Source organism: Typopeltis vanoorti, chromosome 3, assembly GCF_054136105.1.
Source record: "Typopeltis vanoorti isolate ZY-2024b chromosome 3, IOZ_Tvanoo_1.0, whole genome shotgun sequence".
Lineage (NCBI taxonomy): Eukaryota > Metazoa > Arthropoda > Arachnida > Uropygi > Thelyphonidae > Typopeltis > Typopeltis vanoorti.
The window spans coordinates 172,780,807-172,801,017 of record NC_143551.1 but is presented as its reverse complement, the minus strand read 5'-3'; the positions used below and the strand labels follow the sequence as shown (position 1 = coordinate 172,801,017).

At 37.4% G+C, this 20,211-nt stretch overlaps 1 protein-coding gene across 5 annotated transcripts in view; it reads right to left on the bottom strand.

Moving 5' to 3' along the window:
- Nucleotides 1–20,211, bottom strand: part of LOC150108743 (twitchin-like) — a 2,666,638-nt gene that overhangs the window by 1,023,228 nt on the left and 1,623,199 nt on the right. For all 5 annotated transcript variants that reach the window (XM_090390962.1, XM_090390961.1, XM_090390964.1 and 2 more), the window contains 2 exons: nt 11,009–11,308; nt 4,376–4,678 (listed from right to left, as the gene is read on the bottom strand). In XM_090390962.1, the coding sequence (XP_090247088.1) occupies nt 4,376–4,678; nt 11,009–11,308 (603 nt within the window). The remainder of the gene's footprint in view (nt 1–4,375; nt 4,679–11,008; nt 11,309–20,211) is intronic.

Genomic DNA, 20,211 nt, shown 5'->3' with positions numbered 1-20,211 from the left:
TTTCTTTTTCTCCTTATTCATCTTAGAACCTTCTTGAAATCCAACTGTTTTCCCTTCATCTCCTTCCCTTTTGTCTATGCACGCATTCACATTCTCTTGGAGCATCAACCTTTCTCACGGCGTGTTCCTGTCTACCCTGATCCTCCTTGTTTCCCTGCCTGTCTTGCACAAACCCTTCTCTCATTCTAGATACTCATGCCAACCACTTCTTCATTGATAACCACCTTTTCAATATCAATGCTGATTGGCTTGTCAAGGTATTGCAGGTCATTTCATTAAGTGCAGGAAATTCATTCCATCTCTCTATGAGATGATCTCACAGAGAGAGAGAGAGAGAGAGAGAGAGAGAGAGAGATGATATTTTCTGCCCCAGTTGTGTCTTGAACTGATGAAGCAATGAGATTGTGACAATGACATTGCCTGTGGTAGGTATATTAGCTTTGAGCTGCATTGTGGATTGCTTCAAGCTTTTTTGTTGATTGTATCAATTTTCCAAGAGTAGGTTTTGTCAAACATGTTAAGGTGCTGTTCCAGGCTGTCCATGTACTTGCTGAGGTTTATGGTTATTTAATAGTGGGAAGGAACAAAGAACAGATCAATGGCAATTTAAATTTAAATAATTTAAATCAGACCATTTAATCATCAGTGCCTGCCAAAAAAATAATAAAAATTAAAAAAAATAAATAAAGAGCCAAAGTGTAAACAATAATTTACACTTCGCCTCTTTGCTTTTTGACTGCCTCACTAATGTCATTAATATTCTTCATTGAAAACTCCTATGATTTGTGTTTGGGCAATCTGACTGCACAACTCATCTATTTAACAAGTGGTCAGACTGTATCATTATCCCACTGTAAACAGAACCATTATCCTCTACACTACAGAAGCGAGAACCAGTGATAACAAATCATCTTGAAGGGATTGAATGCATGCAAGCAAAATCTCTGATTCCCTCCTCTGGAGTGAGATGTAATAATCAGGTTTGCTTCATCCTTTCAAAACAAATTTCCAATGATCTACAATTCATTCCCAGGGAATGCTCTGAAAGGATGAATTAGACATGGGTGAATAAAAGGAATCATCACTTCGGTTCATTTCAGTCACTAATGGTGTGGTAGTGTGCACATACATGTGATTTAGTATACTCTTGATTGAGAAAGCTGCTTTAATTTTATACAGCATTTAAAAGTTTAATATTATCTTTCATTTAAAAAATTACCTTTTTTGGATACCCTCAATATGCTCATCTTCTACCGGACTTCTAATTATTATTATATAGGTATCTCTATGGAGTCAGAAGACTCATCTTGGGAGAATCACACTAACCTTTTTACATAAAATATCAATCATACCTCTCTTTAAACTCCTTCACTGACAGGGCACTCACAACTGATTCTGGCAATTCATTACACTCATTTATCACTCTCCAAGCAAATCATTTTGTCTGCACACACACTGACTAACCACACTCTTATACAACTTCCAGGAGTAATCCCCTGATTCTCTCTCTCTCTCTCTATTTCTCATGTACTGAAAACTTACCATTGTATCAATCTTATAGAACCATTTTAAAAATGTAAATTTCTATCAAGTTCCTTCTTTTCTGCCTATCAACTAAACTTTGCAACCCCTACATTTTAACCTCTTCTCATAGGGAGTATTCTGGAGATCTGTCACCAGCTTAGTCACTCTTCTCTGATTCTCTCCACTGCCTCATGTTCTCAAAATACTCAGGTGACCAATCTGTACACAGGTCAAGATCTGGTTGAATCATTGCCTTATAAAGAGAGATAATAACCTCCCTATATTTATTTGTTAGCATGCTTCTCAACATCCACCTAATCCTTTGAGCTATTTTACCAACTTTTGCAATATGCTTTCTGAATATGCTTTCTCTGTCTACTAAGTCCTTAGTCTCATAAATTTCCTACAATCCACTGCCATCAATGTTGATACACAATATGTGAACTTTTCAACCTGAAGTGAATAACTTTACATTTTGCAACATTAAATGTACAACCATTATACTTTGCCAACAATAGCAATTTATTTAAATCATCCTGCAGAATATCTACATCACGTTTATCAACTATTCCTTTCACAGTTCTGCATCAGCAGATAACTAAAATACCATTATTAATATGGAAATTCAACAGTACTGACCCTAATATAGAGCTATGAGGCACTCTTGTTCACTTTGATTCCATGTCACCATATTCCACTCTCTGGTATCTGTCAGCCTACATTCATGGCACTAACGTCATATCCATTGTGATTTGCTCCAACTTGTGTAATAGTTTTCAAAGAACTAAAACTGTCAAGCCTCAGCTTTGTCAATGTTCAAGTCTTGACACTGTCAAAATCAACTTTATCTGAAGCACTGTTCTTCTCTTACATATTCATGTAGCACACAGGTCAATATGACATCCAGTTCTACTGCAGTATTCATGTGCATATATTTCAATGTTCTGAGCACCTCTTGTTCATTTACCTCAATTCTGACATCGTTCTCTGTCACATCAGTAACTGCAAAATCTCCACCTGGATAATATACCTTTGCAAACTGATCACTCAGAAAACTCAATAGTTTCTTCTGCTTCTGTCACCTTCAGTATTAATTAAAGCCATACTTCTATAGTTATTCTTATTATTTATTACATAATGAAAAAACTGTTTTGGATTTATTAGACTGCATGGCTAATTTTCTGTCCTAATCTGATATGGCATTTCTTGCCATACTAATCACTCTTCTTACCTGCATTCTGTACTGCTGTTACTATTTTCTTTCTATTCCCTCCACAATTTTTTATATTTTTTCTCACCTTGCTATCTATCTGTATTCATACATATAATTCTCACTTGGTTTATCCTCCTGATTGTGTAGTTTAAAGCTGCTTCACTCAAACAATCCCTAACCACTTCCCATGCATTACTGACATTCTTTCCTTGCAAATTCTAAAGTCATAGCACTGCTCCTAGATGCTTCCTAAGTCTGACATAATTCAACATAGCTTTATAGTTCAACATAAACCCTTTCTTGAGAAAGAATCCCATATGTTTAGCAACTTCCCAGAACAAGACTGCACGGTCACTCTCCCTGACTAGAGGCATATTATCTACCAAATTTGAGCACAAGAGTCCAGGTGCAGTCTGATCAGACTGCACCTGGACGTTATATAATAGAACGACAACTCTTTTATCTCTGCAGGTCAGCATCCTTCTCAGTATTGCAGCAATCCTCTGGTTTATATTTACCACCTTTGCAATATGTTTCCTGAATTTCAGGTTTCTATCAATCATCACCCAAAGATCCCTTACCTACCTAACTCCTCTAGTAGAGTTTCTCCAACAGGGTATGCAGCATCTCATCCATGTATTCCAAACTTCAAGATTTTGCATTTAGCTGCATTAAACGGACAATCCCATCCATTTACCCATCTGTCCAGTTTATTCCAATCCTCTTGCAGGGCTATTACATCTGCACTATTACTAATAACCCTCCCCAGCTTCTCATCATTTGCAAACAACTGAATATCCCCCACAAATCCATTGAAAATATCATTGATATAAAGCTTAAACAATACAGGTCCCAGTACTGAAACACGAGGCCCTACTTGTAACCTTCTGGCTCCTTGATACTGCACTCCATACACAACTCTCTGTATTGGCAATCAGATAGCCAATATCCTGAAAAGCAGTTGACTAATCTGACATCTAAACCCATGTGCTGCAACTTAAATATCAGTTATCATAAGGTACCCTGTCAAATGCTTTAGTAAAATCTAAAAAAATGGCAGACCAGGCTTTTCCCTCATCAACTTCTCTTGTCAATTTATTATAAAAGCAATCATATTAATAAAACTAGAGCACTCTTCACATATCCATGCTGACTCTCATAGATAACATTACCCTCATCTGCCCAAGACTGTAAATGATCCCTCACTAATTTATCCAAGATTTTAACTGCTGCTGAAATACAAACTGGTCTATAGTTAGGCACTTGCAGTAAACTAGCTTCCTTATGCAATGGCACTACCTTACCCTCCTTCCACTCCTTGGGTACCTTTCCCCATGGACAAATTTTCATTTGTCCATGGGGAAAGGCCAGGTCAACAGAGCCACTTATTCAGTTAAAAGTAATCAATAAGAACAATTTCTATAAGAAACTGAGATAAATAACATCAGGCAAGTGCTGTGAATTACTATTTCATTCATTCTTTTGTTTTTATTAACAAAAAATAAATGGTTAAGATTATTTTTTGTCAAACTTCTTTTTTTATTTGTAAAATTCATGAAATAATGATTTTTAATATACAATACTAAATACTTTTTAGATTTTTTTTTAAAATTGTGCAGATAACTAAATATTGCTTACAGAATCGTGGCTTGGCTGTAATCATATCAGAAGGTTCACTAGGCTCACTCAATCCTCCTTTATTAACAGCAATTATTCGGAACTCATAATCAGTTCCTTCAACTAAGCCTGGAACAGTACATTTAGTTTTATCTGCAGGTACTTCAGCAGCTTTTGACCAATTTGGCGAATTTTTTTCTTTCTTCTGGATAATATAACCTGTAACAGGGCTTCCACCATCTTCTGTAGGTATTGGCCACTCAAGATCAACATGATCTTTATCCCAGTCTGTGACTTGAGGCTTTCCTGGAGAACTTGGAGGTTCTGAAATTATAAACCCATATGAATAGAATGGTATTATACATACATGCAGTATAGTGAAACTAAGATGCAGTCTACTGAAACAAACTAGAATGAAACTGACTGATCGATTGGTTCTTTAGATTATGTTAAATTAACAAAACTATGATGAAGTTATATTTTTAAATTATCATCTATTCTCTAGCCAGTTTGCATGTTATGCATAATAAAAACCTAAAATTCCTGAGAAAATTCCACCTTGATTTCAGATGACTAATTTGCCTTTTAAGTAAAATGCTTTATAAATTTTCTTCTCATACTATAACTATGAATAATTTCAGATCAGATACTTCCAAATAAAGGGAATGAATGTTTGGCCAATTTGTAAAATGTTGTTCTATTCTCATCAACAATATATAATAAACTGGTCAAGAACTTCAAATATTTTGTGTGTGTGTATGTGTGTGTAATACCATCAATTAACAATTAGCAATTCTGACTTCTTGAAGTAAAATTATGAAGTCATAGATGCTACACAAATCTAAAAATTAAAGATGCCAAGAAATTATATTCTTGGTTTCATCTTTATCCAACTGTAAGCAAACAAATTTTGTGCATGAAGTACCTTCATGAAGGGTTGTTTTCCTGTCTCACATATAGAAGATAATAACTTCATATCAATTACCTTAGTATCCCATAATACAATGCACATAGCCTTACAGACATGTAATGCTATGCATTATAGGAAGGGCCACTATTCAGACTGGTATCAACTTTTATTGAGGTGAAAAAGTAAAGGGGTGCTCATCATAGGCCAAGAGTAGTTAGTAGGGGGTGCAAGAGAGCCTGATAGTATTAGGAGAAAGAAAACATGGATAGACAGTATGAGAGATAGAGAATGGCTCCTTCAGCATTTTTATATTTTCTGACCTCTGGAATGTCGAGTATGAGGAAAGATTGAGAAGATGTAATTTACAGAGTCGGGTGGACAGGAGGAAGAGGGGAGATATGATAGAGACCTACAAGTTGGTAAGGGGTTGTTATAAGATCAATGGTGGAGACGTTCTACAGAGAATAGTGGGAGATCAGGGGAGAACCAGAGGTCATCCCTGGAAACTGTATAAAGAGGGTGTGAATAGGGGAGTGAGAGGCAGGTTTTTTTCGTGCGGAGTTGTGAAGGATTGGAATGCCTTGCCTGAGAATGTGGTGTCTGGAAAGAGTTTGAATGTGTTTAAAACATGATATGATGAGCTGTGTGTGTGTGATAAAAGGACCTCCCAGATGAGTCTTTGACTCCATGAGGTCTTGAGGTGGTAATAATAATAATATCATCATATAGCCAAAGGCTATCAGTTTTCCTTTTTCACCAATCTCACAGATGAATAACCAAAAGACCAATTGAAACTAAAGTGCAAAGATGACTCATACCCAGGTGATTTTCCTTATCTAAGTTAACTGCCTTTAGTTGTCCTTCTCTGCATGGTACTGTTCTCCAGTCATCCCTGTAATTAAATATAAGACCACATTGAATTAAGAGGATGAAACTATTTAAAAAACTTCTCATAGCAAGAATGGATAGAATTTTATCTCACCCTAGTGAATATTGCATAATGTGAGTGGTCTACATCCTCTAGTCAAAAATTTGATATCTACTAGAATGCTTCTTTCTAAATACAAAAATCATCTGACTGAACAATAAAATTTCCACAAAACAATATTATAAAGCATTTGGATGTCATATTGCTGGTTTTCAAATTCATGTTTCTTTCTAACTTTCCATAAAGGTATTTTAATTCATTAATAATAAAAAACAAAATTAATTCTCTTCCCATTGCTGATATGTGGTGGGTACTGCAAAAAAAAAACTTGTTCTCTTGTAAGTAATGGAATGCTCAACACATTACATAATCTGTTCCAAATACACAGGGCAAGAGGGCAACTGTAGAATGCATGTTCTTCTATTTCCAAATTGCCAACAGAAATCACAGACTGGACCTCTGATTGAGGTCTGATCAGTGGGAGCCAGACCCAGAAGTGATACAAAGGTTGAAGTAATGTAGAAGTCATATTTCCATATACAAGTAGCCAAAATGTGTCACACCTTATTATTAAAGACATGTAATGAAAGTTTTCCACTTTGTTATAATATAAATTAAAGATGCCAAGAAATAATATTCTTGGTTTCATCTTTTATCCAAGTGTAAACAAACAAAGTTTGTGTATGAAGTAACTTCATGACAGGGCAACTCTTATACAGAGGCTAATGACTTCACATCAATTGCCTTAGTTTCCTAATGCAATGCACATATGGATGATTATTATATATTTTGGTTTAAATTGAACTGAACGTTTCTCTTGTTACCATAAATTTTATGATGAATTCTGATTGCTGTAATAAACAAGGAATAGAGATTTTATTATAATTTCTTGGCATCTTTAATTTATAATATCATCAAGTGGAAAAACATTCAACATCCATCTCTAATCCAGAGTATTTAATAATAAGGTATGACACCTTTAAACTACTTGTATATGAAAATATGACTCCCGCATTACTTCAACTTTGGTATTATTACTTCTGGGTCTGGCTCCCACTGATGTGCTTTTGTGTAGAAGTGCTTACTGTGCTGAGATATGAAAAGTTCTGCTGAGTAGTAGGTTTTTTCTGTCTCTGAGTGGGCCACAATGAGTTCATGGTGCTGTTCAGTGTTGGGGATGAGCCTGCAAATGGGCAGAGCCACTGCCGAGGGTTTCCCACTGTGGCAGGGTGGGCCTGTTACTGAGTGGAACCACTGCTGAGTAAAATGATCCTTCAGTCATGTACACCTACTGAGTTTAGAGTAATCTGGGAGGATTGCCTGAGTGTTTGGAGACTTCCCTTCACTTATATAGTGAAACAGGTCGACATGTATAATGCATGGCATTATACATGTCGACCTGTTTCACTATATAAGTGAAGGGAACATGTATAATGCTATGCATTATACATGTCTGTAAGGATATATGATTTGCATTGTGGGATACTAAAGCAATCGATGAGAAGTCATTAGCCTCTATGTATGAGTTGCCCAATTCTGAAATTACTTCAGGTGATGAAATTACTTTTATCACCTGAAGTAATTTCAGAATTGGGCAACTTACACTTGGATAAAGGATGAAACCAAGAATATAATTTCCTGGCATCTTTAATTATAATATAACGAAGTGAAAAAAACTTTCAACATCTACTCAAAATCTATATATGTGTCCACTTCTGGAAAAAAAAGAGAAAAAATTATATAAATGAACAGTTTCCTTGCCAAGACAGCATAGCATTGACACTGTTTTAAACATAGTATATTGAAGGTGAAGCTTGCTTTCTCCATAGAAACAATGCTAAATATGCCTTTTCAAAGAAAAAGGCCCTTTTATATTGGCCTAACCTGCATCAAAATGATTCTCTCTCTCTCTCGACTCCAAAAGTTTAGGAGATTTCATTTTTAATATTAATTTGTAGCATGCAATAACTGATTTTAATTGGTAAACTGAATGTTGTTTGCATCTTTTGATTTACTTGTTGTTTGCATCTTTTGATTTACTTGTTGTTTCCACACATTGATGATGTATTATTATTTCAGTATGATATATTTAAAATTTTCATTAAAGTTTATTATTGTGTGATTCGCTGTTTGTTACCTATGCCACAGGTACCTCTTACAATTAGTGTAACATCTAATTTAGCCATTTAAATATGGTGGTATAGATTGGAATGAAGAGATAGTTTGGGAATAAAGAAAATGAATTTCTCGAGTTCTTCAGAGATAACTATCTCAGGCAGCAAGAAAAGAAGGGCACATGAGGATCAACAGTTCTAGATCTCATCATTTCATCATTGGATTTAATTATGAGTGGGCGGTTTCACGCTTTACTCCAATTGGTGAAAGTGATCATGAAGTAATCACCTGTGTTGTTGCTAGTCATAAGCAGACTTTTCTGAGGAAAGGATATATGTGGAATTATAAGGTTGTTGATTATAACAAGCTTAGGAGACAGCTTGGAGATATAACATGGAACAAGGAGTTGAGCAGTAAGGAAATAAATGCTGCATGGGAACGGGCAATGAAATACATAACGGCATCAATGTGCAAATGTATTCCAAAGACCAAAAGGATAAATAAGGTAGATGTAATATGGATGAATGTGGAGCTAAAGCATGAAATCTGGAAAAAGAAAGAACTCTGGAGGAAGTACAAGATGAATAATGGTAATAATCAGTCACATGAAGAGAACAAGCCAAGGAGCATGTCTCATTTAGTAAGGAAAACAAAAGTAGAGTATGAGCAGAAATTGGCAAATATCAGGCAAAGAAAAACCCTAGAGAGTTTTTTAGATAAGTGGCAAGTAGAAGGTAGAATGATTGTAGTAAGATGAAGTTATTGGATGAAAGTGGTAGAATGGTAACTGCTGCAGAAGACATTGTTGAGGGATTCAGTGATCAATTTATAAGGGTGTTTCATCCTGATCAAAGTGAAATCAAGAGGAAATTAAGTGTAGAAGACATAGGAGAGGGTGGCTTAATTGTGATTGAGCAGGAGGAATTTGAGGAAATAAAAAACCTTGATGTTGGCCGAGTGGTTAGCATATCCGCTCTCTAGTCAAAAGGCTGCAGGTTCGAATCCCATCATGGGAATGAATGTTTGTGATTGTCTGTGAGAATATAAGTGGTGGTGGTGGTGGTGGGCAGTAGATGACGGATTGAGTAATGGAGACAGAGAGTTGTAGAGTAAGTGTCCTCCCTCGATGAGTCCCTCAGACTCCATGGAGGTGTTAAGTAATAATAATAATAATAATGTCAATAAGGCAATAGGATTTGATGATGTATCACCACACGTCTTAAGGGAATGTTCCAGGGAACTGGCAGTAGCATTGGCATGCTTGTTTAATAAGAGTCTTACAACAGCACAGGTTCCAAAGGAGACGAGAGAAGGGGAAATTGTTCCACTGCATAAAGGTGGTGATAGGGCTGTAGTTCAAATTATAGGCCAGTCTGTATATCTGGAGTTGTGGTGAAGATCCTGGAGAGATAAGTAAGAAATAGAATACAGAAATGGGTTGATAACAGCAGTATTTTCTGTGGTTATCAGCATGGGTTTGTTAAGGGGAGATCATGTTTCACTAACTTACTTATGTACTATAACAAGGTGACAAATACCTTGGACAGAGGAGATGCATAAACAGTAGTGTACTTGGATTTTGCAAAGGCTTTTGATAGATTGCCACATAACACCCTCTTAAATAAATTGAAACAGATGACACTGGATAACAGGCTTCTGAGTTGGATCAGTGACTGGCTGTCAGATAGGTATCAGAAAATTGTATATTGAGGTGCGATATCCCGAAAGAGAAAGGTCACTAGTGGTGTGCCACAGGGGTCAGTTTTGGAGCCATTGTTGTTCAATTTGTATGTTAATGTTATTGGGATGGATTTACTTAGAGATATGCAGATGATGCAAAACTGGGTAGAGCAATGCAGACTCCAGCAGATGTTATGGCCATACAAGAGGACTGAATAGGTTGCATGAATGGGCAAGTAAGTGGAACTATCAGTTCAATGTTGGAAAGTGTAAGGTTTTGAGATTTGGTAAGCAACGATGGGATGCAAAGTATACACTTGGTGGGGAAACTTTAACGTAAGTAGAGAAGATGAGAGATCTTGGAGAGATGGTGGACAAGGACCTGAAATTCAGGGGCTACATTGCACAAGTTGTGAAGATGTCACATCGAATAATAGCAATGATGCAGAGGACCCTGACATGCAGAAATAGAGAGGTTATGATTCCATTGTATAAGACTGACCTTGATCAAGCCTCATATGGATTATTGTGCACAGATTTGGTTGCCTGGTTTTCATGGTAACAAGAATATTTTGGAAAGGGTCCAGAAAAGATTCACAAAGGTGGTCAGTGGTCTTTGGAATGTGGAGTATGAGGACAGATTGAGAAAATGCAAATTGCAGAGCCTTGTGAATAAAAGGAAGGGGGGATATGATTGAGACATATAAGCTAGTCAGGGATTGTTATCAAGTCAACATGGAAGAGATTTTCATAGAATGAGAGGTGAGTAGAACAAGAGGCCATTGCTGGAAACTGTATAAGGAAAGTGTGAACAGAGGAGTGAGGAGTAGGTTCTTTGCATAAAGAGTGGAATGCATCGCCTGAGTGTGTTGTATGTGACACATTGAATCAGTTTAAAGCACGGTTGGATGAGCATTGTGTGCAAACAGTGCATACTGCCTATGATGAGTCTCTGCCTCCATGGAGGTCAAATGTTAATAATAATAATAATTTATATTTTGAAAAGCATCAAAACACTCACCATATGGATCTTTAGCTATAACACCATCTTCCTTTTCAAGAGGATCTGATTCCCCAATTTCATTAACTGCAATTATGCGGAACTGATATGTTTTGTGGTGAACTAAACGTGTCACTTTATATGTGAGACTGACAGAGGTTCCAGCTTCAACCCAAGTGCCACGAGAAGCATCCATTTTTTCAATCACATAATGCCTAATATTGCAACCGCCATCATCTTTGGGTAATTTCCATGTGAGTTGAGCTGAATCTTTAGTGACATCAGTAACTTCTAATGGTCCCTCTGGTGGTGATGGTCGATCTAAAGATATGTATGAAATAGATATAATTTCTTCTATATGCATACAAATACAATATAACAAAATTCTAGAAATAAAAACAAAAACAGAATATTAGCATACATAATAATAAAAAATCCATGCTCATTAATAGGATTTTTGTAATGTAAATTAATTAATTATTAAATCTTGAATCAAATACTTAATGCTATGGTAATCCAATAACATTTTATTATTATTATTTTTTTTTTTTTTAATTTTGAGAATTTTTACACATAGCATCATGAGCATTTTCAGTATGATCTGAATGACAAATAATAGCACATGTATTCATGGCAGAAGGATTAACATTGCAGATATCTATCTAAGTTTAATAGAGCCACATAGTTTAATGACAATGAAGATGGGAACATTTACTGACGAGAAGAGTGGTTCCTACAGTGGGAGAAAATGAACCTATTATTCTGTAGGACTTTAGTCTTTTATCAGCAAACGCTATGTATTTGGGTGACAGCATGTTCTTCAAGGTCCAGAATTGAAGACCATGCTATCTCCCCATGAATATACTATCTGGTGGATGAGTGGGGAGTGGGGGCACATGTATACATGTACCTTCATCTGTCTTGTCTTCTTCTATACAAAACAAGAAATGAAAACCTTCAAATAGTTATTGAATAAAGAGCACTCCAAATATTTGTCAACAAAATTAATGCCATTTACTCCTATATGTGATTTACATTAGAAGAAAATCACAATTGCTTCTGCTTTCAAAACCTCATTTCTTTACTGATTGACCAAACTCTTATTGCTATCAAAAAAAAAAAAAAAAAACAGGGTAAAAATGGAATTAAGATAGAATATTATGACATATTTATGAAACTTCCTTGACATACATCATGGAAGCAGAACATAAAGGGAACTAGATAATAGGCTAATGAGTTAGATAAGAAATACCTGAAGATGATAGTTGCAGATTGTATACCTAGACTGAGGAAGATAAATAGGATTGATCTGAAATGGATAGTTCTGAAATTATGAACAGGGAAACAAAGTTACGAAAGACTATAAGAAATGTACTGAATGCTAATCTAATGTGGATGTTTAGCTGTTGATTATCACTGTTTAGAGAAGAAAACACACATCAAAGAATGATAATTAGCTTTATTTAGTTCTCAAATTATTAGAAAATATTTTGCATTGGTCACAAATGGATCTTCATGAGCACAAATATATTATTATCATTACCCAAGACCACATGAAGTCAAAGACTCATCTGGGAGGTCCTTTTATCACACACACACACATCTCATCATACAGTGTCTTAAATACACTCAAACTCCTTGCAGACACCACACTCTCAGGCAAGGCATTCCAATCATTCACAACTCTGCATGAAAAAAACCTGCCTCTCACTCCCCTACTCACACTCTCTTTATACAGTTTCCAGGGATGACCTCTGGTTCTCCCCTGATCTCCCACTATTCTCTGTAAAACCTCTCCAACATTGATCCTATAACAACCCCTTAACAACTTGTAGGTCTCTATCATATCTCCCCTCTTCCTCCTGCCAACCAGACTCTGCAAATTACATCTTCTCAATCTTTCCTCATACTCGACAGTCCGGAGGTCAGAAACTACCTTAGTCAGTTGCCTTTGGACCCTTTCCAACATCTCTTCATCCTTCTGAAAACCTGGTGACCATATCTGGGCACAATAGTTCACGAGTGGCCTAATCAAAGCCTTATACAATGGAACAAGAATCTCCCTACTTCTACACGTCAGTGTCCACCACATCATTCCCAGAAGCCTTTGTGTTGTCTTCACAATTTTGGCGATGTATCTCCTAAATTTTAGATCCTTATCCACTATCACCCCCAGATCTCTTATTTCCTCTACCTCTAATAATATATTCTCACCAAGCATAAATTCTGCATCCCATCTTTCTTTTCCAAATTTTAAAACCTTACATTTTGCAACATCAACATTGAACTCACATCCCAATTTCCATGCCCAATCACTACACTTTATGGTTCATCCCAACTTTGCATCATCTGCAAACAACTGAATATCTCCATCCAAATCCTCAGCTATATCATTAATAAACAAGTTAAACAGCAATGGATCTAAAACAGAGCCCTGAGGCACTCCGCTAGTGACTTTCCTTTTCCTGGATATCGCACCCGCATACACAACTTGTTGATACCTATCAGATAGCCAGTCTCCAATCCAATGCACCAAAATAATTTCCAACCCCATCTGCTCTAGTTTGACTGTCAACCTATCATGAGGTACTATATGAAAAGCCCTTGTGAAATCCAAGTATATTACTGTGTACCCTTCTCCTCTGTCCAAGGAAGCAGTCACTTTATTGTAATATGTAAGTAGATTACAAAAACATGACCCACCTTTAGCAAATCCATGCTGTCCATCAAAGATCCACCATTGTTATCAACCCAACTCCGGATTCTAGTTCTCACAAGCTTCTCCAACAACTTAACCACAACACCTGACACACAGATAGGGCTATAGTTTAATGCTTGAGTTCGATCACCTCCTTTATGAAGTGGCACAATCTTGCCCTCCTTCCACTCTTTAGGGACTTGACCAAGTGCAAGACTCGTATTAAAAAAATATGTCAAGGTAGGTGTCAACTCTCTGGCACATTCCTTCAGAATATGCGGTGATATATTGTCAAGTCCCACAGTCTTATTAACATCTAGTTTACTCAACTCCCCATACATCTCTTGCTCATCTACAGTCAGTCTCTCCTCTCTATCATCAACTGCACTCAATAAATCCATGAAGTCATATTCACAAGATTGAAAGACTTTTATGAACTGCTCATTAAGTATCTTCACCACACATTCCGCAACAGCTGTCTTTATACCATTTTCTCCAATCAATGTAATCCTTCCATAATCATTCTTTCTTTTGCTGGCTACATATCGAAAGAACTCCTTAGGATTCTTTTTGGCTTCATTAGCTAACTGCTGTTCATACCTCTCTTTAGCTACTCTCACCAACCAAGTCAACTTCCTTGCCTGGTCTTTGTAGACCTCATGCAATTGGTTATTTCCACTTCTCTTATGCTGCCTCCAAAATGCCCTTTTTCTCTGTATCGCATACTTAATCTCTTTACTCATCCATCTCACACCCACCTTATTTAACCTTCTCACCCTTGGAATACATTTAGGTATTGCATCTACTAAACAGTTTTTGAAAATTCCCCAAGGTGCACTGATCTCTTTTCCAGCTAACTCCTCATTCCACGCTACACCCACAAGCTGTCTCCTGAGCTCTTCATAATCACCCCCCCACCTTGTAGTTCCACATATACCCTTTTCTCACAGAGGTCCTCGCACTGCTTTCAACCACCAGGTAATCACCTCATGGTCACTCTCACCAATTGGTGGATGATTTGACACCTCATTTATAATTACATCCTCTGATGAGATGACCAAATCCAAGACCCTTAATCCTCATGTGCCCTCTGTTACATACTGTCTGAGGTAGTTATCCCTCAAAAACTCAAGAAACTCATTTTCATTACTTCCAGTTGCTATCTCGTCATTCCGGTCCATATTGTCATAATGAAAATCACCCATAATGAACACCCTTTTCATATTTGCTTGGCTAATTTGACTATACATTTCACTATCACCACCATCCAAGTTACAAGGTCTATAACAACATCCCACCAAGTATTTGATTCCATTCACCTCTATCTACACCATACTGCCTCAAAACCACTGGCACTATTTCCCTTTTGCATCTCTGCTTTGGTTGGACATAACTCTTTCTCTATCATCAATAGCACTCCCCCTCCCTTTTTACCCCTTCTATCCTCACGAAACACATCATACCCTTCCATCTCTATTCCTGTCAGGATGTCATCCTCTTCCAAGCATGTTTCACTTATTCCGACAATCTTTGTGTAAACAGACACAATTAGTGCAACCATTTCATCTACGTTGTTTCTTATACTTCTAGCATTTGTATACAAACAACAACAGCTCATTTCTGGATCTACAGCTAGTTCCACTGATACCACTCACTCGATGTGATCTCTCCATGCTAAACTGGGGCCATTTCCCTTTCTGCTTCTTCATTTTAAAACCCTTTTCAATTCCAACTGTTTCCTCTTGATCCCCGGTCATCCCATTTCTTTACTACCTACACATGCTCACCTCCTCTTGGAGCATCCACCTTTCTCATGCTGTATACCCCTGTCCACCTTGAGTCTCCCCATTTCCCTGCTCCTCTTGCACACCCATTCTCTCAGTTTCTATACTCATACTACTCACTTCCCCATTCATAAGCACCTCTTTAATCTCTACTGTCTTACTCTCCCACTCTTCCACATCACCTCCCACTCAATCTGATTCATTCTCTCTATTCACTTCTCTACCTTCCAGTAGTCTCTCCAAGCGACTCACACCATAACCACTCAAATGCAGTCCATCGCTCCCATACAGCTCACTTCATCCCTCAAACTCATTCCACACATTAATAAACTGTACTCCCATCTCCTCACACATTTCAGCCAGCATATCATTCATAATCCTTGCTCTCCGCCTCATTTCACCACAGTCATACCTAGGCAACACGCTAACTACCCTTCCTGTCACACTATTCTCTTTTATCCTTCTAAGCAGCCTTCTGATCCATTCTAACACACTCTTTGTCTTCTCTCAAATCATTCGTACCTATTAATACTACTAACTCTTTTGCTCGATCCTGCCTCATATCCAATGCCTCAATCACTCTACTCATTTTAGCGCCTGGAAAACATACCTTGTGCATTCTATCCTCCAGCACACCTTTAATAATGGAGTCACCATACAATGCCACTCACTCATCTTTTGTTAACTCTTTCATGCCATCATTATTTATTTTAATAGTTTTTACCCGAATTTTCTTAATTTCCCACATCCATTTCATTTCTTACCTCATCCAATTCAATTCAACCGCCAAATCTCACATCACATTCTCTCTATCATTCAATCTTTCTAACTTTCTAACTCTCAACCCCCTCTTCTCACTTTCACTCTCATTCATCTTTCTTTGTTTCTGTACTTTCAGTCCAACATTTGCTATAATTCTTCCCATTTTCACATCCATTCATCTTTCTTTGTTTCTGTACTTTCAGTCCAACATGTGTCAAACTTTCGCTATCATCCATTCTTTCGATTTTTTTCACTTTCGATTTCTGCATCACGCCATTTCTAGTTTCATTCGTTCTCTCAATTTCATTTCCTTCCCCCACTCTCACCTCACTTTCGTTCCTTTTAACATCCATTACGGTTTTCAAATTGCACCTTTTCTTTTTTACTGATTTTTTAACATTTTTTCATCACTCTATCACACCATCCTTCTCTTTCAAATGTGCACTCATTTTCCCCATGATAAACTCGCTACTAACATTTTCTGTTATCAATTTCATATTTGCATTTATCAATTCCTCGTCCAGGTCACACTTCGCACACACACACCCTCCTTCCATCCTCACCAAATATCCACAAATCATTTATGTAATCGAAAGAATACATATAACACACCTCACACAACGAAATGACTGAAATCTAAATTAAGGTCATGGAATGACAATGCCGCTGCCATTTTTTGCAGGTTACTAAGTCTAATAATAACGATTTCGTAATTAAGTTTTGGCAAAAAAAATCCCCCACGCTAATAAAACCGGTAGTGTACAATGTTTACAGCCGCTCTTACTCAAACAATTATGCATATACATTTAATTATTCCTAGAAAACTTATCCCAATCAGGAAGGATCTCTTCTTATACATGTCACTGTGCTTGACTCACGAGCGCCCTCTCCAGTATTATCTACATTATAACTATTTCAGTGGTGGTGGCCGACAACACTACCGCATGGATCACTGGACACAATGGAGGAAAAAATAGATCTCTCTATTATACAGAAGCAAAATGTGAAAGATTGTTCTTTCCATTTTGCTTCTGTATAATAGAGATTCTGTATAATTTTGCTTTCACAGCCACAGCACTACAACTCTCTGCAAATTTAAAGAAATACTTGTTGAAAGTTTTTCCACTTGGTTAAACTATAAATTAAAGATACCAAGAAATTATATAATTGGTTTAATCCTTTATATAAGTGTAATCAAACAAAGTTTGCACCTGAAGTATTTTCAGGACTGGATACCAAGTGGAAAATTTTTCAACAACTTTTCTCTAATCCAGAGTAATTTAATAAAAAGATGTAACACCCTTTAGCAACTCGTTTATGAAAATATGACTTCTGCATCACATCTGGGTCTGGCTCCCACTGAAGAGAGCTCGATAAAGGTCAAAACTGGTTGGTGACTTGATGCTGGGGAAGCAGAGTTTCTGCCCAGGGTAATGGATGTTTTAACTGAGGCTCAGCTGTTGCTGTTACCCTTCAGATGAGAGAGGAGCAGCTCTGCTCAGTGGTGGGATGGGCCTGCCACTGGGTAGAGCCAATGTTGCTGAGTGGAACAACGATGAGTTAAAAGATCCTTGGGCCACTCATTGCTGGGGGATCACAAAGTTTTGGAGAGGTAATCCTGCATATAATATAGGGAAACCGATCTAGGTAGTGACCCTTCCCATAATGCATAGCATTATACACGTCTGCATGGAGATGTGCTTTGCATTATGGGATACTAAGGCAGGTGATGTGAAGTCATACCACCTTTACCACAGTTGCCCCAGTCCTGAAAACACTTCAGGCACAAACTTTATTTGCTTACACTTGGATAAAGGATTAAACCAAGTATATAATTTCATGGTATCTTTAACTTAAAGAAATACTGCTGCCTCCAAGTGTAAGCAAACAAAGCTTGCACCTGAAGTATTTTCATGAATGGGACAACTTGTGGTAAAGGTAGTATGACTTCACATCACCTGCCTTAGTATCCCATAATGAAAGCACATCTCCTTGCAGACATATATAATGCTATGCATTATGGGAAGGGTCACTACCCAGATCGGTTTCCCTGTATTATGTGCAGGGTTACCTCTCCAAAAATGTGTGATCCCCCAGATCACCCAACAATTCTGGGAGACAATAATTTTGAGACTTTCAGTGAAATGAGTATCCTCCATGGAGGGTGCAGGCAAGGACTTTAGGATACTGCCTTTTATACTCGTCTTTGTCTGCTTCCTGCTGGCTTGTGAACACACAGAGCATGCATAGCCACACCAGTAGAGAAAAGAAAAGCAGAGACCAAACTCTGAAGATTGCTTGGTAACCAAGAGAAAATACTGGGCTAATGATTTACCAACTAAATAAAATTAGTTAACCATTATCCATGGATATGTGTTTTCTCCTGTGCACAACATGAAGTATTGAACAGCTGCAACAGAGTATAAATAACAAGATAGAAAGTGACTAATATAGAATAAAATATAGGCATATGATTCCTAACAGGTTTCAGTAAAATCAGCCTTAGCTTACAATTTTAACAAGAATCTTGCAACAGCACAAGTCCCAGATGTCTAGAAGGAAATTTTTTTTTTATGAAGTGGAATAAAATTATTCCACTTCATAAAAAAAAATGTGATAAGGTGGAGGCTATTATAGGCCAATCTATATTATTATTATTATTATTATTAAACAAGACCTCATGGAGTCAAAGACTCATCTAGGAGGTCCTTTTATCTCACACATCTCATCATACCACGTCTTAAACACATTCAAACTACTTGCAGACACCACACTCTCAGGCATTCCAATCACTCACAACTCTGCATGAAAAAAACCTGCCTCTCACTCCCCTACTCACACCCTCTTTATACAGTTTCCAGGGATGACCTCTGGTTCTCCCCTGATCTCCCACTATCCTCTGTAGAACTTCTCCACCACTGATCCTATAACAACCCCTTACCAACTTGTAGGTCTCTATCATATCTCCCCTCTTCCTTCTCTCCACTAGACTCTGCAAATTACATCTTTTCAATCTTTCCTCATACTCGACATTCCAGAGGTCAGAAACTACCTTAGTCAGTTACCTTTGGACCCTTTCCAACATCTCTTCATCCTTCTGAAAACCAGGTGACCAAATCTGGGCACAATAGTCCATGTGTGGCCCAATCAAAGCCTTATACAATGGAACAAGAATCTCCCTACTTCTACACATCAGTGTCCTCTGCATGATTCCCAGAAGTCTTTGTGTTGTCTTCACAATTTTGGCGATGTGTCCCCTAAATTTTAGATCCTTATCCACTATCACCCCCAGATCTCTTATTTCCTCTAAGTCCAACAATATATTCTCACCAAGCAAAAATTCTGCATCCCATCTTTGTTTTCCAAATTTTAAAACCTTACATTTTGCTACCTTGAACTCACATCCCCATTTGCTTGCCCAATCACTCAATTTATTCAAGTCTCATGCACCAAAATTTGTTGAAGTTAGGAACGTTTTTTAGAGCTGCTGAAGATTCTTTGAATAATCTTTCATATTTAAACTTGCTGCGATGAATTATTTTTGTTTTTTTCCAACGAATTTTATGGTGGGTATCTAAGGCACGGTCTGCCAGCCCAGAGCGGCTGTACTGGTGAAACCGGATGTAGTCTTTGTGTTCTGAAATCCTGATATTAGTTGTTCTGGCTGTTTGGCCAAAGTAGGACAATTTGCAGCTGCAAGGGACCTGGTATACACCAGGTAGGTCTAGGGGAAGTGGTTGGTCTTTGGTAAAGCGGATAAGGGATGCCAACTTTTTATATGGTCTGTAACAGGAAGTAAGGTCATATTTTTTTGAGGATATTGGTTATTTTTTCAGAGGTGCCCTGGATGTAGGGGATGGTGATAGACTTGGTATAATCTTTATTGTGGAGGGGGGGAGGGGGGTTGTGGTTAACAGGTTTTAGTATTTTTTGGATTTTTTTGGGGTTATAGCCATTGGCTAAGAATGTGTTGAGGATGT